General features: G+C 35.9%; 1 protein-coding gene across 5 annotated transcripts in view; it reads left to right on the plus strand.

Annotated features, from left to right (window-relative positions):
• Positions 1-24,918, plus strand: part of DENND4C (DENN domain containing 4C) — a 113,901-nt gene that overhangs the window by 29,925 nt on the left and 59,058 nt on the right. For 4 of the 5 annotated variants that reach the window (XM_046664821.1, XM_046664819.1, XM_046664816.1 and 1 more), the window contains exons 2-8: positions 5,530-5,851; positions 14,221-14,473; positions 15,630-15,699; positions 17,457-17,626; positions 20,210-20,448; positions 22,994-23,060; positions 24,150-24,208. In XM_046664821.1, coding sequence (XP_046520777.1) covers positions 5,547-5,851; positions 14,221-14,473; positions 15,630-15,699; positions 17,457-17,626; positions 20,210-20,448; positions 22,994-23,060; positions 24,150-24,208 — 1,163 coding nt within the window. In that variant the 5' untranslated portion in view covers positions 5,530-5,546. Of the gene's footprint in view, positions 1-5,529; positions 5,852-14,220; positions 14,474-15,629; positions 15,700-16,235; positions 16,355-17,456; positions 17,627-20,209; positions 20,449-22,993; positions 23,061-24,149; positions 24,209-24,918 lie in introns of those variants that run through there. The other variant, XM_046664820.1, reaches the window with a different exon arrangement.

A 24,918-nucleotide genomic window follows, 5' to 3' on the forward strand; every position in this document is an offset into this window, starting at 1 on the left:
AAGGGTTTGTCAATTTTATTTATTTTCTCAAAGAACCAGCTCTTTGTTTCATTGATCCTTTCTACTGCCTTTTTTGTTTCAATAGCATTTATTTCTGCTCTGATTTTTATTATTTCTCTCCTTCTGCTGACTTTGGGCTTTCTTTGTTCTTCTTTCTCTAATTCACTTAGGTGTAGTTTAAGATTGCTTATTTGGGATTTTTCTTGTTTGTTAAGATGTGTCTGTATTGTGATGAATTTTCCTCTTCATACAGCTTTTGCTGTATCCCATATGAATTGGTATGATATGTTATCATTTTCATTTGTCTCCAGGTATTTTTTGATTTCTTCTTTAATTTCTTCAATGATCCATTGCTTGTTAATAGCATATTGTTTAGTCTCCACATCCTTGTGCCTTTCTCAGCTTTTTTCTTGTAATTAATTTCTAACTTTATAGCATTATGATTGGAGAAGATGCTTGTTATTATTTCAATTTTTTTAAATTTGTAGAGGCTTACCTTGTTTCCCAAGATATGGTCTATCCTTGAGAATGTTCCATGCACTCTTGAGAAGAATGTGTATTCTGCTGTTTTTGGATGAAGTGTTCTATATATGTCTATTAAGTACAACTGTTTTAGCTTTTCCTTGAACTCCGCTGTTTCCTTGTTGATTTTATGTCTGGATGATCTGTCCATTGATGTGAGTGGGGTGTTGAGGTCCCCTACTATTATTGTGTTATTTTTTGATATCTTCTTTTAGGTTTGTTAATAGTTGCTTTATGAACTTTGGTGCTCCTGTGTTGGGTGCATAGATATTTACAACCATTATTTCTTCTTGATGAAGTGTCCCTTTGATCATTATATATTGGCCCTCTGTGTCTCTCTTTACCTGCCTTATCTTGAAATTGGTTTTCTCTGATATAGGTATTGCGACACCTGCTTTCTTAGAAGTTTATTATTAGTTTGGAGTATTGTCTTCCACCCCTTCACTCTGAGCCTGTGTTTATCCTTGGAGCTGAGGTGTGTTTCCTGGAGGCAACAAATTGTTGGATCTTGTTCTTTAATTCATATTGCCACTCTGTGTCTTTTTATTGGAGAGTTGAGTCCATTTACATTGAGGGTGATTATTGATGCATGAGGGCTTAATGCTGTCATTCTGTCACTCGTTTTCTGGTTTTCCTGTGTTTCCTTTGTTTCTCGTCCTGTGTGTTTTAGCCTACCCATTGACTTCTGCAATTTTTTATGCTGGGTTTCTTAGATTTTTCCTTATTTATGTTTTGTGTCTCTGTTCTCCTTTTTAGTTCAGTGGCTACCCTAAAGTTTGTATTCAGAATCTTGTGTATAACATAGTCCATTTTCTGGTGGTCTCTTACTTCCTTAGCCTAGACTGATTCAATCCCTTTCCTCCTCCCCTCCAAAATTGTTATTTTCATCTCTTATTCCAACTTGTGTTGTGAGTTTGTGGTTAGAGTGATAAGATTGTCTTTGCTTTGGTGATTTCCTTCCCTTTATCATAATGCTGTAGTTTAATATTTGCTATCCTATTCTGATTCTATCTGTCTCCCTACTCTGTGTTTTGTGACCCCTTTCTCTCCTTTTTTCTTTTTTCAGGTATGAGAGCCTTCTTGAGTATTTCTTTTAGTGAAGGTCTTGTGGCTAGGAAGTCCCTTAGCTTTTGTTTGTCTGGAAAAGATTTAATTTCTCCCTCATATCTGAAAGATATTTTTGCTGGATAGAGTATTCTTGGCTGAAGATTTTTATCCTTTAAAGTTTTAAATATGTCATTCTAATCTCTCCTAGCTTGTAAGGTTTCTGTAGAGAAATCTGCTGAAAGTCTGATAGGGTTCCTTTGTAGGTTATTTTCTTCTGCCTTGCTGCCCTGAGTGTTCTTTCTTTGTCATTCGTTTTTGCCATTTTTACTTCTATGTGCCTTGTATTCGGTCTTTTTACATTGACAAATCTAGGAGATCTGAAAGCTTCCCCCACACACATTTCTCTCTCAATCCCTAGATTTGGGAAGTTCTCTTCTGTTATTTCGTTGAGCACACTTTCTGCTCCATTTTCCTTTTCCATGCCCTCAGGAATTCTGATTATTCTTAAGTTGCATTTCCTCACTGAGTCAGCTATTTCTTGGAGATTTTCTTCAGTTCTTTTAATTCTTAGTTCTCTTTCTTCCTCTGTCTGGAGCCATTCAGCCTGTCTATCTTCGATTATGCTAATTTTCTCCTCTATGATGTCTACACAGGCATTCAGGGAGTCTGTATTCTGTTTTATCTGATCCATTGTATTTTTCATCTGTAGTATTTCTGATTGATTCTTCTTGTAGTTTCAATCTCTTTTGTGAAGTAATTCCAGAACTCGTTGACTTGTTTCTCTATATTTCCCTTTACCTCATTGAGTGTTTTGATGATAGCTACTCTGAATTCGTTGTCACTTAGTTTAGCTATTTCCAAGTCTTCAGGATATAATTCTGTGTTTTTATTGTTTTCCTTTTGGTCTGGAGCTTTTATAAATTGTTGAGTGGTGGAGGAGCGGTTTTTGCGCGTGATAGTATTATTTGGTTGCAGTTACAGCCTGTCGCTGCTAGATGGGGGTCGAGAGCCATGTGTTCTGAGCCCTCCGCCTTCAGCGCGATGGCAGCTCGCATTGCAGGTTGGGGAAGGAGGGGAACTTTCTCTCGTTTGCAGACCTGGACTCCGATCAGTTTTCATTCTCTGGTTTCCCAGGGCCTTGGCTTGATGGGGTCCCCCTATGCGAAACTTTTCCCCATTAGAGGCTTCCCGCTGCACAGGCGGTGGGAGTCCTGGACGATCCACAGATGTGTGGCCCCTCCCCCTCTCCTTCCCTGACCCATGGCAGCGATCCCAGTCTCTAGGGGAGGGAGCAAAGTTCTCTCTTACCCCGTCCCAGCTCCTCCGAGTGAGGCTCCAGCCTCTCTGCCCTCTGTCATTTGTCTGCTGTGGGTCTCTGACGATTTCTGTTATTAGGAGTTTTTTTGTTTGGAAAGCAGTTGCTCCTTTTGGTTGTAATTTGGAGGGGAGAGAGTCCCAGGTGAGCTGACTGTGCCATGTTGCTGATGTCACCCATCCTGAGGACCTTTTTAAAAACAATTTGGAAGAACAGAGTTGAAGACTAACGCTGACTGATTTCAAGATTCATTATAAAGCTATAGTAATCAAAACCATGTGGTACTGACATATAGACAAATAGATCAATGGAACAGAATAGAGAGTTCAGAAGTAAATATACACATATTGGGTAAGTCATTTTTGAACAAAGATACGAAGGCAATACATTAGAGAAAAGATAGTCTTTTCAACCAGTGGTGCTGGAAACATTGGATATCTATACATAAAAAGTGACTCTTGATTCATACCTCATACCATATCCAAAAGTTAAATAAGAATACATCATAGATCTCAGTGTAAAACCTAAAGTTATAAAACTTTTAGAAGAAATCATGAGAGAAAACCTTTGTGATCTTGGATTAGACAATGATTTTTTTAAATATGACACCACAAGCATGATCTGTAAAAGAACAGATTGATAAATTGGACTGCCTCAAAAATAAAAACTTCTGCTTTTCAGAAGGCAGTATTAAGAGCATAAGAAAACAAGCCATGGATTAAGAGAGAATATTTGCAAAGCATATGCCTGATAAATGACTTGTCTGTAAAATATACATAAAGAACTTCCAAAACTCAGTAGTGAGTAAACGAACAACCCAATTAAAAAATGGGCAAAAGATTTGAATAGATACTTCACCAGAGAAAATATATGGATGCAAAATAAGCGTATGAAAAGATGGTCAACATCACTAGTCATTAGAAAGATGCAAATTAAAACTACAGTTAAGTATCACTCTAGTCTTATTAAAATATCTAAATTAAAAAGACTGACTTCACAGAATGTTGGAGAGGATATGAAACAACTAGAACTCGCATACTGATGGTAGGAATGTAAAATGATATGCTCTAGAAAACTATTGGGCAGTTTTTTAGAACTACATACACCTATCAGGTGTATGGAATTCAGCCATTCCTTGTTAAGAATTTACCTAAATAAATGAAAGTATATGTCCATATGGCTTGTACATGGGTGTTCATGACAGGTTTGTTTGTGATAGCCCAAACTGAAAATAACCAAATGTCTGTTAATATAGGTGAATGGATAAACATATTGTGGTATATTCAACAGTGGAATACTACTCAGGAATAACAAGGAATGAACTTACTGATGTAGACAACAACATGGATGAATCTCAAAATAATTATGATGAGTGTCACATGTGGAATATAAACAAGCACGTGGATAAAGAGAACAAATTAGTGATTACCGGAAGCGGGTAGGGGGAGGACAAAAGGGTAAAGGGGCACATATGTATGGTGAAGGATAAAAACTAGACTATTGGTGGTGAGCACAATGCAGTCTATACAGAAACTGATATGTAATAATGCACACCTGAAATTACACCTTATAAACCAGTATGACCTCAATAAAAAAATAATTATAAGTGAAAGAAGCTAAGACAAAAAAGACTACATCTGTATGATTTCGTTTATATCAATTCTAGAAACTAATCCATGAGGACAGAAAGCAGATCATTCATTGCCTGGGGAGGGAAGGACGGATAATGAAGGGTATAGGAAAATTTTGGGTGTTGGATATGTTCACTATCTTGATTGTGGTAATGGTTTCATAGGTGTATACATTTGTGAAAGCTTACCAGTTTGTACACTTTAAATATGTGCATTTTATTGTATGTAAATTACACCTCAGCAAAGTTGTTTTTAAAAAACACTTAAAATCCATGGAAATACTTAAAACCTCAGAAGCTTGATTTTGTTTTTAGGGGTACTGAGTGTAAACATAATGGAAATCTTGACTCAACCTTCATTTGTAGTAGCTAACTCTGTTAATGTGTATTTTATATAATTTTGTCTTCTTTGGCTTTAGTTTTTTATATTCTATCTGGTATTTATATATGAAATATTTAATGATTCCTGAACTTAGTTTACATGATGTCTCTATAAAGTTTCTTAATTATAAGGGATAGACTCCTAACTGAATTAGTAAGAGACTGGTGTGATCATATTTATTACTATTACCTTTGTTTTTCTCTGTTAGACCTTGACTAATTCATGATGAACTCAGTTTGTTTGTTTAAATGTGAACTTAGCTCTAAGATTTCTTTAACTTAAAAGAATGATTTTTCAAATGGTCCAAATATTGTTCGTTAAGTGCATTTTGCTCAAAGGAAAGCACAGTAGCTCACCTCCAACAGTTTGATTATTCTTAACAGAGCCTTAGGCACCTGAAATGATCATAGTTGTCTTACAAATGAATTGGTGCTGTAAACTTGTACCTTGTAGGAGGTAAAAGCTGACAAGATGACACTGAAACAGGCTTCTTCTACAGTGACAACAATTTGATTATAAATCCTACGGAAAAGTGTGCTAGTTGGTCACTGTTAACTGAGGAGTATTTTAATTTTAGTGAGTCAGGATAAAGTATTTTATTTAATTGATGTCTTTTTTTCCCCCCTCTTCTAGGAAACATTATAGCAACCATGATAGCAGACAAAGGGCCAAGAGTGACCGACTACTTTGTCGTGGCAGGTCTTACTGATACATCTATTCTTTTGGATCAAGAAATAAATCGTTTAGATACTAAGTCAACTGGACCTAAAGCTCCAATTACAGACATTGCAGTTATTAACAAATCAGCTGGGGAAACAGTACCTGAAGGTTACACCTGTGTTGAAGCCACTCCGTCAGCTCTCCAAGCAAACTTGAACTATGGAAGCCTGAAAAGCCCAGAACTCTTCCTGTGTTATAAGAGAGGGAGAAACAAACCACCCCTTACCGACGTTGGGTACGCTGACTTATTTTCTTTTGCTATAGTGAAGAGAATAAAATTTATTTAAGGTGTATAGGAATAGAAATTTGAAATCCTCAGTAGTTCTATTTGTTACTTCAGGATCAAGTATAGTAAGATACTACATATCTCTATCCACTCTTACTGAATTTCTCTGCATCATACTTGAACCATTAGATCATTTCCTTTCAAAAGAATTTTGAAATGAAGGCTTTAGAGCTTGAAATGTAATTCTGTTTCTATCCTACTTAGCAGATAAGCTTATTAATTAAACATAAAAGAACAAGAAGTTACAATAAACGTATATTTTTAAGGAGCTACTTGGGTTGTGGGATGCGTTTTTGCGAAGCTCTTAACTCATTTAACAAAGGAGCATTCCTGTTTTAAAAAACATGATTGTGCTGTGTGGGCTTTGGTGCCAGGAGGAGGGTATTTACAGTTTAGAAGGAGTGTAATTGTTATGAGGTATTTAGTATCTAGTTCACAGCCAATGAAGAACATTCTTCTTTGTAAAAGCTTTTGTTCCAAAAATGTCTGTATTGACTCTTCTGTAAATAAGATGTGCTTTTTAGAATACCTGTAATACTTTATCTTGTATACATGTCATATATTAAGCTGTTCTGTTTATTGTAATTATCATCAGTCAGTAAAAATGTATTATAGGTACTTGAGAGCGTCTTGGGAAATATTTGGGATCAGCTTGTCCATTTATGCAAAACATACAGTTGAAATTTTGATGGGGGTTGCTTTCAATCTGTAGATCAGTTTGGGGAATATTGTCATCTTTACAATATTTAAGTCTCCCAACCTATGAACATGAGATGTCTTTCCATTTATTTAGGTCGTCTTTAATTTCTTTCAGCAGTGTTTTATGGTTTTTAATGTATATGTATTTCACCTCCTTGATTAATTTTATTCCTAAGTATTTTATTCTTTTAGATTCTATTATAAATGGGGTTCTTTTCTTAATTTCTTTTTCGGATTGTTTGTTAGTGATGTATAGCAACACAGCGGAATTTTAACTTTATGTCTTAATCTTGTACTCCGCAACTTTGCTGAATTTGTTAGCTCTAATAGCTTTCTTTTCTTTTTTTTAAATTTTATTGAGGTCATGTTGGTTTATAACATTGTGTAATTTCAGGTGTACATTGTATGTGTCAGTTTCCACATAGACTGCATCGTGCTCACCACCAATAGTCTAGTTTTTATCCTTCACCATACATATGTGCCCCTTTACCCCTTTCGCTCACCCCCACTTCCCTCTAATAGCTTTCTTGTGGAATTTTGGGGTTTTAAATATATGGGATTATGTAGTCTGGAAATAGAGTTTTACTCCTTCCTTTGCAGTTTACTCTGTGTGCCCTCCTTGTCTTATTGCTCTGGCTGGAACGAGAGTACAGTGTTGGGTAGCAGTGGTGAAAGCAGGCATCCTTGTCTCATTCCTGATCTTTCAATGTTTCACCATTGAGTTATGATGTTAGCTGTGGGTTTTTCATAAATGCCATTTATCATGTTAAGGAAGGTCCCTTCTATTCCTTGTTTTATGGTAGATTTTTCTCATGAAAGTGTGTTGGATTTTATCAAATGCCTTTTCTTTATTTTATTTCATTTTTTTTGAGGAAGATTAGCCCTGAGCTAACTACTGCCAATACTCCTCTTTTTGCTATGGAAGACCGGCCCTGAGCAAACATCCATGCCCATCTTCCTCTACTTTATATGTGGGACACCTACCACAGCATGGTGTGCCAAACAGTGCCATGTCCACACCTGGGATCTGAATCCGAGAACCCTGGGCTGCTGAGAAGCGGAACGTGTGAACTTAACCGCTGTGCCACCAGGCCGGCCACCTTTTCTTTATTAATTGAGTTGATCATGTGGACTTTTCCTTCATTCTGTTAATGTGATATATTACAGTGATTGATTTTTTTATGTTGAATCTCTTTCTTTTAGTGTAACCATCGTATCACCAGAAAAATGATCAATTCCTTAGTATCATCATATATCCAAGTTTCCCTGGTTGTCCCATGAAGTTTTTTTTGTTCTTTTTTTTTTTAAAGAATTGGTTTCTGATTGCTCTATTGATAGTTGTTCAGACACTAAGAAAGATAGTGAGCTGCTGCATTTGACCACCACTTGTTATGCTCATCACCACCTCCACTGTTACAGCAGAGCTCTGGTGAGATTGTCGTAAGGTCCTCATTATGTTCAAATTTCCAAAGCCAAGGGATGATTTGTTCTTCTCTTATGTGACCTTTATGCAGCACCTATTTAACTCCTTTAGTGTTGTCCGCCTTGTTTAGCTTCTGTGATTTTCCTTCAAGTCAATACGGTTAGGACGGTGGTCAATCTACTTTGTAGGATCATTGAACAAGGAACCAGGTTAGAAAGGGTTGTGAAGTGATTGGCTATTGGAATAATAGAGGCTTCTTTTTGAAAGCTTGACTTTAGGAGAAAGAGAAGATAGTTATGTGCTTTGCTATTCAAGGTGTGTTCCATGGACCAATGTTGTCCGTAAGGCCTGGGAACATGTTAGAAATTCAGAATCTCAGGCGTTACCCCAGACCTACTGATCTGGAATCTATATTTCCACAAAATCTCCAGAAGCAGTGGTTTAGGATACTTATGGGGTGAGGGGATACAGAGACAGGGCTGTTTTTTAACCTTTCTCCCAGAGGATAACCTTGAACATCTTTATATTGAAAGAAAGAAACGAGTGGAGAAGGAAGAGTGAAAATATAGAAATAGGAGGAGATATTTGATAGAATAAAATTATGAAACAGATTGAAGGGGTAATGTCAACAGCAGGGGTGACTGGATTAGTCTTTAAAGTGAGGAACTTTCCCTTTGAGAGGGGGAAATGAGGTGAAAATGAGTGTGAACACAAATTATTGGTTGTAGTGGAGTGATTCAGCACATGTAATGTTTTTACTGTCAGTTCTTTTTATTTTCTCTATGATTTTCTTAAGAAGAAAGGTAATATCCATAGGAGGATGAGTATAAGATAAAATTTTGGTAATATCCATGTCAGTTGAAGGGAAACCAGCCAGGGAGTTATCTTGTGTTCCAGCCCTCACTGTTCCCTCTGTTAGCTACTCTTTAAAGGCCGTCATTTTTTTTTTTTTTCTTTTTCCTCCCCAAAGCCCCCCAGTACATAGTTGTATATTCTTAGTTGTGGGTCCTACTAGTTGTGGCATGTGGGACGCCACCTCAGCATGGCTCGATGAGCGGTGCCATGTCCGTGCCCAGGATTCGAACCGACGAAACACTGGGCCGCCTGCAGTGGAGCGCTCAGACTCAACCACTCGGCCACGGGGCCGGCCCCTAAAGGCCATCTTTTCACATCCTCCCCCACAACCTCCCGTACCATACAGTCGTGATTGAAAGGATGTGAATCTCTGAAAGACTGTTGTTGCTTGTGGTTCAGGGGCACAACTTAAAAATAAAATGATAAGTTAGATACTATACTTAGTTGCTTTCAGACTGCAAGTGGCCCTTTCTTAAACATCTTGCACTTCCCTAAGGCTTCTAATTTCTGTTATGCTAGTTTACATATCCAGGTCTGCTAGACTGTGTGGCTCTTTTGGCTAATCATAGTGGTAAATGCTTTTCTCCAGGTCAGATAATTGTTAATATGTGGTGACTTAAACGTGTTGGCCTGTCCTCCCCACTTCCCTCCCAATTAAGCACACTAGTGAAGCTTGGAAAACTCACTAGTCACTGTAAAGACAGGCACCTGTCTCATCCAACTAAATATGAAACACTCTTGTCAAATTTTTGACCTTTTTAATTGTTTAATAAACTGAGATATTTATAAAAATAGTAGTTTTTTTTTCTGGAAAAGATGTTAATTAAAGTGAGATCTGTTATTCCCTCATAATGTCAAATACTCTATAAAGTATAATTTAAACAGGACAGTATATTATCTTATATGTCAGATGTGTTTATTAAGATAAAGAATGATAGACTACAAAGTTCTTATCTTCTATTTATCTGATTCATTGACTTTCAAATGAGTTTTTCCTCCAACACTTGTTTTTTGAAAATTTTCAAACTTATAGAAAAGATAAAATATTATAATAAACATCAGTATTTTTTCCTTCTGAACAATAGGCTTTAGTATAATGAACAATATACTTTCTACCTGGATTCAACAAGTTAACATTTTTCCATATTTTTGCTAAACTGTTTGAAAGGAGGCTTGAGATATCACGCTAGTTCTCATATGAATACTTCACATGCATCCCGTAAGACATGCTCTTGTATAACAGGGTATATAGAGAATTAGTAACTTCCTCGTATCTTTCAGTACCTGTTCCCTATCCAGACATTCGCAGTTGTCTCAAGAATGCTTTTTATACCTTTTTTTTAAAAAAATAAATAAATCCAGAATCCTGTCATGATTTACTCATTGCATTACTTATGCCTCTTTGGTCTTTTTATCCAGAACAGTCCTATGCTATAGGACTATTCCTATGCTGTATTGACATTTTGAAGAGTCTAGGCCAGTTGTCTTGTAGAATACCCCACACTCTAGGTTTATCTGATTATTTCCTCATTATGTCATTTAACTTGTTCTTTTATTGTCATTATTTCCTGTAAACTGGATGTTAGGTTTAAAGTCTGGATTAAATTTATGTTAACTATTTTTGGCAAGAATAACTGTTTTTGGCAAGTATTGCTAGTATCAGGAAAGCATGTTGTGTCAAATTGTCCCATGATTAGTGATGCTAAGTTCAGTCACTCAGTTAAGATGGTAATCTTCAGATGTCTTTTGTAAAGGCATTTTATTTTCTCTGTTATTTAAGTAATTTGTCAAGTCATGGGCATTGTTTAAATGTCTTGTTCCCTCTCACCGTTTCACTTACTGTTTTTTAGCATTCATCTATCATTGCCTGAATTAGATCTTAATTGGGGCATGTAAAATGAGACTTTTCTAAGTCTACCATTTAAAGAATACATTTTTCAACTGGCATTTTTCTATAATGAAGAGCTTTTCTATTCTCTCTCTGTGCATTTTTTTTTTTGAGGAAGATTAGCCTGAGCTAATATCTGCTGCCAATCCTCCTCTTTTTGCTGAGAAAGACTGGCCCTGAGCGCACATCCGTGCCCGTCTTCCTCCACTTTATATGTGGGATGCCTGCCACAGCATGGCTTGATAAGTGGTGCCATGTCTGCACCCGGGATTTGAACTGGTGAACCCCGGGCTGCTGAAGTGGAACGTGCTCACTTAACTGCTGTGCCACTTGGCTGGCCCCGCTTTTTTTTATTGTTTTGTGTATAATTGGGGAACTGTGGATTTTAATTTATTCTGTGTGATGAAAGCCTATTACAATCCTTATTCCGTTTGCTCAGATTGTCCCAAATTTGCCGAGTGAGAGTCATTTCAAGATGACTGCTATGCCAGTCAAAATCTGGAGCTATGTGTAGTCATCGTTACTGAGATGTCTATTTTATATAAATATATATATAAATATATATTTTAAAATCATGAGTTCATATTAATATTTCGAGATCAAATTAACATTAAAGAAATTTTTCTTAACTCATTTTGAGTTGTGTCTTGTTTCTCTTACACTGGAAATCTTGTTTCCTAAATTATAAATGTTACTTATTGCTTTATCTTATCTGCATAAAGTAATCTCAAAGTTACAATATCAGTATTACTACCAGTGATAAACTTGTTTACTGAGTTCCTTGTCCTTAGAATACAATCCATTAAGCATTTACAGAGTACTATGTTAAAAAATTATATGAAATAGTTTTTCTTTTCTTTTTTTTTTTTTGAGGAAGATTAGCCCCTGAGCTAACTACTGCCAATCCTGCTCTTTTTGCTGAGGAAGACTGGCCCTGAGCTAACATCTGTGCCCACCTTCCTTTACTTTATATGTGGGACACCTACCACAGCATGGCTTGAGAGGTGCCATGTCTGCACCCAGGATCCTAACCAGCGAACCCCGGGCCGCCAAGAAGCAGAATGTGCAAACTTAACCACTGCGCCACCGGGCCAGCCCCAAAATAGTTTTTCTGTATGGTTCTGCTACCAATTTGCAATGCACTTAGGTTTATCTGTTTCTATTTGTGTTTCATTTGTTTAAAAAAATTCAATGTGGAAAATATTGTCATAGTTCAAAACAAGTAAAAAGATAAATTTAGAGAAGTATTGCTTTAGTCTCTGTTTTCTCTGTTTCTTCCTCCATACTTTTTGCCCTCTCCTCCTGTTAGGTAGTTCTTGATTTATCCTTTCACTGTGTGTTTTTACAAAAATAAACATATGTAAGTGTATTTTTATTTCTTTCTCTTAAACAAAATGTAGATACTATATACACTATTTTACATTTTGCTTCTTTCACCTAACAGTGTATCCTGGGAATCATTCCATATCTGAACATGGAGATCTTTCTCATTCTTTTTTTACAGCTTTCTTTCTTTGTAGATAATGCCTATTCTGGGCATTTCATGAATCATATAATATGTGCTCTTTTTTTTTGTCTGGCTTCTTTCACTTAACATGTTTACAAGGTTCATCCATGTTGTACCATGTACTTCATTCCTTTTTATTGCTGAACAATATTCTCTTATATGGTTGTACCACATTCTATATATCCATTCATTAGTTGATGGACATTTGATTGCTTCACCTCTTTGGCTATGATGAATAATGCTATTATGAGCTTTTGCATGCCAGTGTTTGTGTAGATGTATGTTTTCATTTCTCTTTGGTATATACCTAGGAGTAGAATTGCTGGGTCATATGGAAACTCTGTGTTTAACCGTTTGAGGAACTGTCAAGCTGTTTTCCAAAGCGGTTGATTTCCACCAGCAATGCATGAGGATTCCAATTTCTCTTCACCCTCACCAGCAGTTGTTTATTATCTGCCTTTTGATTATAGCCATCCCAGGGGATGTGAAATGATATCTCATTGTGGTTTTGATTTGCAATTCCCTAATGACTAATATGTTGAGTATTTTTTCATGTGCTTTTGGCCATTTGTATATCTTCTTTGGACAAATGTCTTTTTAGGTTCTTTGCCCACTTAAAAAAAAAAAAAGATATTTATTTTAAAATAATTTTAGTTTTACAGAAAAGTTATAAGGATAGTACAGAGAATTCCCATACCTCCTTTACCAGCCCTGTGCTCTTTTAAAAATTGTGTTATTTATCTTCTTATATTGAGTTGTAAGAGTTCTTTACATATTCTGGAAAGGATTCCCTAATTAGATATGTGATTTACAAATATCTTCTCACATTCTGTGGGTTATGTTTTCACTTTCTTGATGGTATCTCTTGTAGCATAAAAGTTTTTAATTTTGATGAAGTGTAGTTTATCTGTTTTTCTTTTGTCGCTTATGCTTTTGATGTCATATATAAGAAGGGTTTGTCTACCCCAAGTTCACAAAGATTTATTCTTATGTTTTTTTTAAACAGTTCTATAGTTTTAGCTCTTACATTTAACTGTTTGATTCATTTTGAGTTTTCTGGTGTTTAGTGTAAGCAAGGGGTCCAACTTTGTTCTTTTGCATTTGGATGTTGTTGTCCCAGCACCATTTGTTCAAAAGACTATTCTTTCCCCATTGAATTGTCTTGGCACTCTTGTCAAAATCAATTGACTGTAAACGTACAGGTTTAATTGTAGCTGTCTGTGCTATTCCATTCATCTATATGTTTATTCTTATGCCACTGCCACACTGTACTGATGACTAGATTTGTATAAGTTTTGAACTGGGGAGGGGTGAGTCCTCCAACTTTGTGCTTTTTTTTTTCCAGATTGCTTTGGCTATCGGTGCCTTACATCTGCATATGAACTTTAGGATTATGTTGCCAATTTTTACAAAAAAAGGCAGCTAGGGTTAAGATAGGAATTATGTCGACTCTGTAAATCTATTTGGGGAATGTTGATATCTTACCAATATTAAGTCTTTTCATTCATGAGATGTCTTTTTATTAGCTCGTCTGTAATTTCTTTAAATAATGTTTAGTAATTTCAGCCAAACGATATTTAAAGGTAAAATTTTGACAGGGATTATGCAGGAAAACTTTGTGAAAAATTTGATTCAAACTTCTTGGAATTGATCTGAGGATGTTTGTGGTGTTGCCCCTTGTTTCATATGTTTCTTGTAGTAAGCAGTAAAAAATCACGTTGTTTGATGCTATTTACATTTCTTAAAATTATATCCTACCTGTTGAGAAATAGTACTTAAGACGTTTATAATTCCTAGGGTAATAATTTTAATTTTGGTTTGCAATTAAGATTTGGGAAAGAATAGGGGACATCAGAGGTTTTTCTTTTCTTTTCCCGGGAAGAAAGCCAGCATTAACCTGAAATGTGTTTACTTATCTGTTTATTTCTCCTTTCCTTGCCATGCAGAGTTTTATATGAAGGGAAAGAAAGGCTTATTCCAGGATGTGAAGTGATCCAAGCCACACCCTATGGTCGCTGTGCCAATGTCAACAATAGTTCAACTACTTCACAGAGAATCTTTATCACTTACCGAAGGGCTCCTCCGGTTCGGCCCCAAAATTCCTTGGCTGTAACTGATATCTGTGTTATTGTAACCAGTAAAGGAGAAACCCCTCCTCATACTTTCTGCAAAGTTGACAAAAACTTAAATTGTGGAATGGTAAGAATAAAGTTGTTTCATATGAAAACCAAAAAAAATAATAATTTTTGGAATCCTGTTTATTATTGCTTGTCTAATTTACTCTCAGTTTATATTTTCATGATTGTTTTATTATTTTTAGCTCTCTAATTTTTATGATTCATAATAGCTATCTGATACTTTACAATAATTTCATCCAAAAAATAGATACTTAAAGTCAGGGATTATTTTGGGGGGCGGGATACGTGCTAATATCGCCTACATTACACTAATATAGAGATTTTATTAGCTTTTGGGTTTCAGTGGTGTCTTCAAGGGCAACTGCAGGGAGACTGGGTGAGGACTCCCTTTATATTTATTTATTTTGAATATTATAGTTTTACATACTGTTTTTTAAAAAGGCTCTAGTGAAGAAAGTTAAACATAGACATTTGATTTATAGGTTTTTTTTTTTAAAGATTTTATTTTTCCTTTTTCTCCCAAAGCCCCCCAGTACGTAGTTGTGTATTTTTAGTTGTGGGTCCTTCTAGTTGTGGCATGTGGGACGCTGCTTCAGCATGGCTTGATGAGTGGTGCCATGTCCGCATCCAGGATCCGAACCTGCGAAACCCTGGGTTGGCGGAAGCGGAGTGTGTGAACTTAACCACTTGGCCACAGGGCCAGCCCCTGATTTATCGTTTTATGAGACTAAAGTTTACTATTGAGTCAGATTTACTTTGAAAACTATCTTTAGATCAAACTAATAGTGGGTTAAATGTGGACTAGGCAGCAGTGGCTAATGCCCTGTGGCTGTTGTTGAGACAGGCTTGCCTCTAGAGGTGATGGCCTCCTGGCACCCCTGTGACCCCCGTCTTCCCTGCTTTGGGCTCCAGTGCTGACTCTGCTTTGTGCTGAGTCTTTCAGATGTGCAGTCTCTGGGTGATTACAGAATTCTAAACTTTTCAAAACTGCCTTCACGTCACTTTAATTTTTGTGGCAGTGTTTTTTTACTCCTTTCTTTTCTGTTAGTATTCTCAACTTTCTCTTTTGCTGTATTTTATACTCTATAGTCTGTTTGATAAACATATGTTTTAAATAGACTTCCCTGAATAAATAGTTAGAATATTTAGAAGACATTCCACAAAATCCATTTATTTTCACTCTTTTGTCTTTTTTAAACCTAATTTATATTTTACAGTGGGGTTCCAGTGTGTTTCTGTGTTATAAGAAGTCTGTGCCTGCTTCTAATGCAATAGCATATAAAGCTGGTAAGTAAATTTAAAAAGTCTTTTACTGTAGTTATTGTTGCACATTAACATTGGTTAGAAGAGACAGTGTGTGCTCCCTTACGTAGTTTGTGGAATTGATCTGTTCATCAATTGATTATCTTAATTTTAGTATGTAAAGGCCTAAGTATTCTTTGTATTCTATGTATTCTTAAATACACAGTACATATTAGAGGACATGTTGATATTACCCCCTCCACACACAAAAACATGTTGTTAATTAAATAGAAACTTTCATTCCAGCAAGCGTTTGTGAATAAGCATTCAAGCTTTTAGTCTGTACTAATAGGTTTAACAATTCATTGGAAAACTGCTTACTCTCTGACCTTTTATATTTTGGCAATCAGAAAGGTGTCAAACTGCATCTTTACTTCTTATATTTCCTTCTCTTATCTCTGTGTGTCTGATTTGAAACCACATGTTACTTGCCATGAAAGGTGGACTTGCTTCCTTTGTCCCTTGTTGCAAAGAATCAGCTATATGGAGGAGAGGAGGGCCTGAGAAACTTTTCTGCCATGACGTGTTTGAGAAATCTATCGCCACATTCTTACTCCACAGTAAAGTGTCAAGGGCTGTAAAGATTTAAGTGTGACCTCTTCATCCCACTGGTATTGTGGGATAAAAACTGAAAATACAGGTATGCTCCAGTTGTAAATAGAAGAGATACTGGATACTTCTTTGTGAAAAGAAGCAGTGTCAAATTACTTTTTGATCATGCACAATTTTTGGAGTAAAGTTTTACTTAAGGGAAGTCAAGCAAATCCATATCTGAAAAATCTTATTTGTCCTCATGAAGACATTCATACTAATGAATCAGACCATTTAACTTATAATGTAAAAATAAAGGCAGCAACTAACAGTTATAGATTTCAGTATCATTTTAAAATGTGATATTGTTAATACTGCTATAATGTGTTGATTGTATGTGATTTCCTAAATTTTTTTGTTGTTGTTGGGTAGAAAGTGTCACTTAAAAAAAAACTTATAAAGAAACAAGCTTTGTGAAAGTATTCAGGTATTTGATATACCACATATTTTAGAATACAGAGTTTTGGAGACTGAATTTGGACTCAGAATTCTGCTACTGATTTTCAAGTGTTTTAACTTAGAGGTGGTCTGCATCTTAGAGACATCAGAGGCTAATGAACTGATGCCATGTAGCTACTTTATTCTGAGGGGCTTTGTTATGCTTCTCAGAGTGCCCCTGCTCCTTCTTCTTGGTCTCACATACTCCGTACTCAGTCCCAAGTGTTTCTGTCTCATTTACTTTTCATGTTGCATGCCTTTTACACTGCTTCCCTTAAGATGAGTTTAGGGGATGTGATAATTTCTGTTGTCTTGGGATTATTTTATGACATTTGTCTCCTCCCTGAACTTTTTACAGAAAACTAACTGAAATAGTTGATAAATTTTCCTGTATGTTTCTTACCATTTTCTATAAAGTGTCGGCAGTATGTAGGAGAAAATGCATTAAGATTGGTGATCCTGTTGAATAGAGTTTTAACTAGTATATTTAATACATTTTACTGTTACAATGACCTTAAGTCCATGGGTAAAAACTAAAGAGTAAATTTATTAATTTGATTTCTGATATGGCAAGAGAAATGGATTTTGAAATTTTACACATAAATGTTTCCATGAAATTTGCTAGTAAGATATCCTGTTAATATGTATCACATATAATTTATGGAAAAGTAACTATTTTAAAAAAATTTATCATTGTCTCCTCTCTCCAAAAGGTTTAATTTTTAGATATCCAGAAGATGACTATGAGTCATTTCCACTCTCAGAATCTGTACCTCTCTTCTGCCTTCCTATGGGAGCTACTATTGAATGTTGGGATCCCCAAACCAAATACCCACTTCCAGTTTTTTCAACTTTTGTTCTGACAGGTTCTTCTGCTGAAAAGGTATGTTTTTTCCTCTATCATTAAACCTATTTTGTTCATGATGTTATCCCATAAAATGGTTAATATAAGTTTTATTTGACTGTTGGGATTATTTGGGCACAGTACATTTTAGTTTAAATTTGTACTGTAATGCCCAAGGTGAGAAGGCAACATGAAAATTGGTATCAAGATGCTGATATCCCTGGAGCTTGTACAGAAACAAATATAAAGTCTCTCTGGAGAGACACCCCTAAAACCCAGGCCTCAAGATGAGATTATAGTAAAAGTTAGAAGATATAGGTACCATAGGAAAAATCAACAAGACACAGTACAAAGCTGGATTAGACCCTCAAGATATTGAAATGATAGAATGACAATATGAAAGATAGTATAAATTGAATATATAATTGGAATGATTCAAGACCTAATAGAGGGACTCAAAACATCAAGGAAAATAGGATATTTTGAAAAATGAGTAGACAGAAAAAGAATAAAATGTCCAGAAATGAAAAATATGGTCCTTAAAATTAAAAATTCAACGAAGGGTATTTAAACAGCAGTAAGAAGACATACATGAAGTGAGAATTAATGAAGTGGAAGATAGGTTACCTTAAATGTAGCACAGAAATTATAGAAGGATTTTTAAAACATAGAGGATAGAATCAGAAGGACCAATAGATATTTAATGAATTCCAGAGGGGAGACTAGAAAAGGAAGAGGCAGCATTTTAAGAGCTAATGGTTGGTTGAGAGTTTTCCAGGGTTGATGAAAAATTGAGTCTTCAGATGAAAGATACTCTCTGAACCTTCAGCAGAAAAAAAAAAAAAAATACAAAACCTCATCTTTTCATATTAGAGTGAAATCGTGGAATACCAAAGGCTAAAAACAACCAGAGAGAAAAGACTTGTTTACTTTCAAAGCAGCAACTATTAGGTTGATGGCTAATTTCTCAAAGAACAACAGTGAGGATCAGAACACAAATAATATATTAAAATGGAAGGAATAAGCAAAGATAGTTGAAACAGCATGCAGAAAGCACTAGCCATAAAAGAAGAGATGACTAATAGGACCTCATTGGAGTTAAGAACATCTCTTCATTCAAAGATACCACTAAGAAGGTGGAAAAGCAGGCCACAGGCTGGGAGAAAATAATGCGATATATGTATTCATCAAGGGTCTTGTATCCAGAATATATAAAGAACTTGTACAGTATCAGCAAGGAAAAGAAACAACCCTGTGGCCCAGCAGTTATACTCCTGAGCATATCCCAAGAGAAATGAGTATAGATATCCTCCAGAAGACATGTATTTGCTTTGTTTGTAATAGCCAAAAATTGAAAACGTGTATAAAGCAGTAATAATGACATAGAGTGATAATTTAAGATAAAAAAGGGATGGCAAAAATAAACAGTATTATGGAATAGAAAGTAAAACTACAGGTATCTTACAAATTTAGAAACTGAGAACTTTTTTAGGAGATTTGCTAAAATAGTCAATTTTATTGAAAAGTATGACTAACTAAAGCTGACTGTTGTGAATCAAGCAAAATACATCTGTGGTCTCATTCTCCGGGCTACAAGTTCACCACCACTGTATTAAAGCAGTGAAGGTTAAGTATCCAGCACAGTGTCTCGAATATGGTCAACTGAATGGTCCCTGAATGGAAGCCCAGACTGTTAACTGGATTGCTTACAACTAGACTGACTCTTTAGCTTAATAATCATTTACAGTTTTTCTCATTGAAAGCAATACATAGAAATGAAAAATTTAAGGTCTTGAAATATCAAATTACCAAATTTACGTTAACCGGCAGAGAACAACAAGGCCTCATTGAGATGCTTTTGTCACATTGCTTGTTAAAAACCTCTGAGATCACTTTGAAATAATTATATCTAAGAGTGTTGTTTGTATCTATCTATATATAGTGATTAAATAGTTAAAAGATTTATAAAAGTATCACTATCTATTTCCAGAACTTTTTCATCACCTTAAACAGAAGCTTTCCTCACCCCTACCCCAAGTCCCTGGTAACTTCTTTCTATTTTCTTTCTCTGAATTTGCCTATTCGAGGTAGTTCATATAAGTGGAATCTTATAATATTTGTTCTTTTGTGTCTGGCTTATTTCATTTAGCATAATGTTTTCAGGGTTCATCCATGTTGCAGTATGTATCAGAATTTCATTCCTTTTAAAGGATGAGTAACATTCCACTGCATGTATACGCCACATTTTGTTTGTCCATTCATCTGTTGATGGACATTTGGGTTGTTTCCACCTTTTGGCTATTGTGAATAATGTTTCTATGAACATTGATGGACAAGTATGTGTTTGAGTCCCTGCTTTCAGTTCTTTCGAATATATACCTAGGAGTGGAATTGCTGGGTCATATGGTAATTCTTTGTTTATCTTTTGGAGGAGCCACCAAACTGTGTTTTTTCACAGCAGCCGCACCCTTTTATATATCCATCAGGAGGGTTCGAGATTTTTCTTTTCATTCATCTGTCATATGCACTCTAAGCAAATATTTCTTATGGAATAAGAGAAAAAGATAAGTTAATTTTTTAAAACAAACTCAAATCTTATAACAGAATTCTGTTAATCTGTAGGTGTATGGAGCTGCCATCCAGTTTTATGAACCTTACTCTCGGGAACTTCTAACAGAGAAACAGCTTCTGCAGCTGGGCCTGTTGACACCTGTGGAGAGAAAAGTGGTCTCCAAATCCATCAATTCAAACAAATGCATTTGTTTACTCTCACACTGGCCTTTCTTTGAAGCTTTTAGGAAATTTCTCATGTTTATCTACAAACTTTCCGTGTCTGGACCACATCCTCTTCCCATTGAAAAGTATGTGTCGTGATTAGAGAGATGTCTGGTGGGAAAACGGGATGTGTGTATATTATATATATATATACATTTGATTGTTTTCCTGACTTTAAGCAGCAAAGTTGAGAGGAGAGTCATAGTCACCTACTTTTTTAACTTACTCCGTTTCCACCTGAATCATTGACTGCAAATTTAAAATTGAGGAGTGGTGGTGAGGATGACCAAATAATAATCTTTTGAGAGTTGGACTGAGGAAAGAACTCATGTATGTTGTATTGTGTGTGTTCTTCCTATTCATTCTCTGTTAACCAAGAGAAAAATAGCTATTGATCACAGACACACACACACACGTGCAAACACACACACACTCCAACCATACAAATGGTCATTTCAAGTTCTAACTATCAAACATCTCTAAACTGATGTAGAAATCAATAAGGTTAGGTTAATTGATATTAAAAATGAGATTTTGGTTTTAACTTTGACAAAATTCTGTTTTCCCTTTGATTTTTTTAAAGATTGTCACCTGAGCTAACAACTCTCGCCAATCTTTTTTTTTTTTTCATTCCCAAGGCCCCCCCAGTACGTAGTTGTATATTGTAGTTGTAGGTCCTTCTGGTTGTGCTATGTGGGATGCTGCCTCAGCGTGGCCTGACGGTGGTGCCACGTCTGTGCCCAGGATCTGAACTGGCAAAACCCTGGGCCGTGGAATCAGAGTGCACAAACTTAACCATTTGGCCGGGCTACCTCTTCCCTTTGATTTGTAATTCCCTTTGTCATGGAAGTCTTTTGTAAGCAACAAAAATAAATATGGAGACACTGTCTTTTTAAAACCACATCTTTTCTGACTTGTAGTGACACATTGACTTTTGTTTATTGTCGTATATAATTTATATACCCTACTAATAAACCAAGATGTGTCAGGAGCTTTGTGGAAACGTATTATAGTACATGTAAACATAGGTTTTTCATACAGTTTCAGAAATTTAACATTATAGCAGAAAAAATATAAGTGAAACATACTAGTTTAGTGGATAAGGTGGGGGCAGTTATCTGTAGATTTTAAAATAATGCTGCTCAAAAATCAACTTTAAGGACCCACCCAGTGGTGCAGTGGTTAGCTTAATGTGCTCCGCTTTGGTGGTCCAGGGTTCACTGGTTTGGATCCTGGTCGTGGACCTACATACTGCTTATCAAGCCATGCTGTGGCATGCATCCCACCTATGAAAAATAGAGGAAGGCGGGCACAGGTGTTAGCTCAGAGCAAATCTTCGTCAGCAGAAAGAGGAGGATTGGCGGTGGATGTTAGCTCAGGGCTAATCTTCCTCAGAAAGAAAAAAATCAGCTTTAAAAAATAGTAAAGTACTGTGCATAGACTTAACACAATTTGATAGAGAAATACGGTTTCGACTTTCCTGTTGTGCTCCTGGAATGCCAGTCTAATGGTTCATAATTCTAGATTTACCTTTCAGCTGTTAGATTAACTTAAAATTAATTGAAGTAAAATTTAATGTTAGTGACAAGTTAGCAACCTTTTTGAAAAATTAAGGTTCTGTGAATAGTTTATGAAAATAAAATCTGTATGTCATCAATTTTTTTTTCAGTTGAAGTAGTACTTTGCATTTTAGTGGCTCCTGAGAGCTCAAAACTTTAGAGATACTTAAGAAGCATTGTTTATAGGTAGAGGAATGAAGAGAGTAAGTGGTTTGTCCAAAGTTGTAGTAAAAGAACTATATTAATAAAATTAATATTTAAATAATATTAATTAATTATTAGGATTAAATTCTATATTAGTTTTTTTTTTTTTTTCTTTTTCTCCCCGAAGCCCCTCTGGTACATAATTGTGTATCTTTAGTTGTGGCTCCTTCTAGTTGTGGCATGTGGGATGCTGCCTCAGCATGGCCTTATGAGCGGTGCCATGTCCTCACCCAGGATTCAAACTGGCGAAACTCTGGGCTACCGAAGCAGAGCACGCGAACTTAACCATTCAGCCATGGGGCCAGCCCCTCTATGTTAGTTTTAATTCATTATATCACAATTATTTGCTCCTCATATTGGCACTGATAACCAAAGCAATAAAAATTAGCTTCTGGGGCTGGCCTAGTGGTGTAGTGGTTAAGTTTGCACACTCCGCTTTCCTGGCCCAGGGTTTGCAGGTTTGGATCTCGGGCATGGACCTGCACATGGCTCATTAAGCCATGTTGTGGTGGCATCCCACATACAAAATAGAGGAAGATTGGCACAGATGTTGGCTCAGGGCCAATCTTCTTCACCAAAACAATAAAGTTGGCTTCTTTCATAAAAACTGTATTTATGTTACTCTTATTTTTTTGGTGATAATAGAGTGTATTAATATGAACACTTAATGGGGAGATACATTGTGCATTTTAGGAGTTTAGTGGGATGAGTACATTTATTTACATTAACTAAATTAATGTATGTAACATAAAGTTTAGGTAAGTGGTTTTGTCAGATCTGGAATGATATATAATGATATTTAAAATTTGTTAGAGACTAAAGCATTTTAGAAAAGTAATTATGATCTTTATTTCAAATTTTTTTCCAGGCACATTTCACATTTTATGCAAAACATCCCTTTTCCTTCACCACAAAGACCAAGAATCCTTGTACAGGTAATCAAAAAAGAGTATGTTTGACAGGAGCTCTGCATATGCTCATTCTAGTCACTGCAGAGTAGATTCTGTGGTTCTTTGGGTTTGAAGTGGAGCAATATGCATTCATAAAGTCCTTTAATTTCCTGTATTTTATATCTTTAGTGAACATCCTTTTGTACTGGTCTTTTCAATTTTGGGTGTACAGAATTGGAATAATTATAATCCTTGGTTCATGACATTATCATCATTGGTCCATGCATGGCCTTTATGTAACTGATTTTAGTAATGTAAAACCTAGAATTATGTTATAGGCATGTTTTTAATGTCAGAGTGACTAATAAATATTAAATATGCACTGAGTGACAGTTGGAGGGTGGAAGTAAAATATCCTCTGATAGCGCTCTTCAAACTGTCTGCATGAAAGGATCAGTTTCTTTTTATTTCCAATTAGTGGCAGACCTGTGTAAGAGCTATACAGCTTGTGACATACGCAGCTTACCTTGTGAGATCAGTATAGATGTGATCAGGTTAACACCCTGTCCAAAGACATGAGTCCGCTGATCACGTACTTGAATGTGGGAGCAGTGTCAGATTGCCTTAAAAGTTTCCGAATGGCTTGCTCTCCATTTATCTACTATCTCTTCCTGGACTAATGACAGTTTGCAACTGGCACTTTGAGTAGCACTGAACTATAAAATTTTTTCCAAGATGTTCTCAACATTATATGTGACATGGTAGCGTTAAGTCAAATATTGTTAATCTTGAATGTGCTTCAGTTCAGCAAGGATTGGTCTATATTAAGCAACTGCCAAGTGCTTACCAGTCTGTAGAGTAAATAAATTTGAGACTTTTAAAAAGCAATTATTCCATAATTTTAAAATAACTCTATTTTAATCAGTTAACTAAATCAGAATTCAGTTGAATTAACCATTTAATAAAAAAGAAATAGTACAATACCTCTAAATAAATACAGCTATTGTTTTATAGTATGTGTTTCCAAAACTGTGTCAGTGTGCATATTGAACTGTTTTCCATTTTAACCCTTAATCTAAGTATTTAGGTCTCAAAATTGGCTTGGTTAATTTATCTCTCTTTTTTTTTTTTAAGCTATCAGTCCATGATGCATTAATATTATCACAGCCAGTTTCTACACCCCTACCACTAAGGTAATTAACGGTATCTAAAATGATATATTTATTCACTTGGAGCAGAATACTTTAAAACATTTTAAGGATTAGGATAATGCAATGAAGTGATATTTTTACAAACTACTTAAGGGTAGCCTTAATGTTTCTAACTTTGATAGCTAGATGGATGGTGAGCCTGTCCAGCATTTTAGCAATGGAACACTTAAGAGAGGTGCAAGATTGGATGCAGGGAGTGCCTCCCTTTTCCTCTCTTCTCCCCTTCCCATATACAGTTCATAACTCAATGTTCAGGGTAAACTGATTTTAACCTCCAAGAATGTCTCAAATCTATTAGCTTCTCTTCGTTTGCATCAGTAGTCTGGGCTAGCAGGATATCTCACCTGGACTGATTCATTATTAACTCTTAACTGGTGTCCTTTTGTTCTTGTCTTCCTTCAGTTCTTTATCCACACTGCAGCCACTGTGTCCTTTTGAGAATGCAAATGTCATTGTGTTATTTCTATTTTGGCATAATCTCTTGCTATTTTCACCCCCTCCCTTACTATGCTTTAGTCATAATAGGTTTATTTCAGTTTCTTGAACATGACAATAGCTTTTTCTTGCCTCAGGGACTTTGTACGTGTTGTCTCGCCACCCAACCACTACCTCCATTCTTTTGTGCTCAGCTCAAATGGTTGTTCTTCAGGAAAATCTTTCCTGATAAATGTCCCTTTGTTACCAAAGGATGA

This window comes from Equus quagga, chromosome 6, assembly GCF_021613505.1.
Source record: "Equus quagga isolate Etosha38 chromosome 6, UCLA_HA_Equagga_1.0, whole genome shotgun sequence".
Classification (NCBI taxonomy): Eukaryota; Metazoa; Chordata; class Mammalia; order Perissodactyla; family Equidae; genus Equus; species Equus quagga.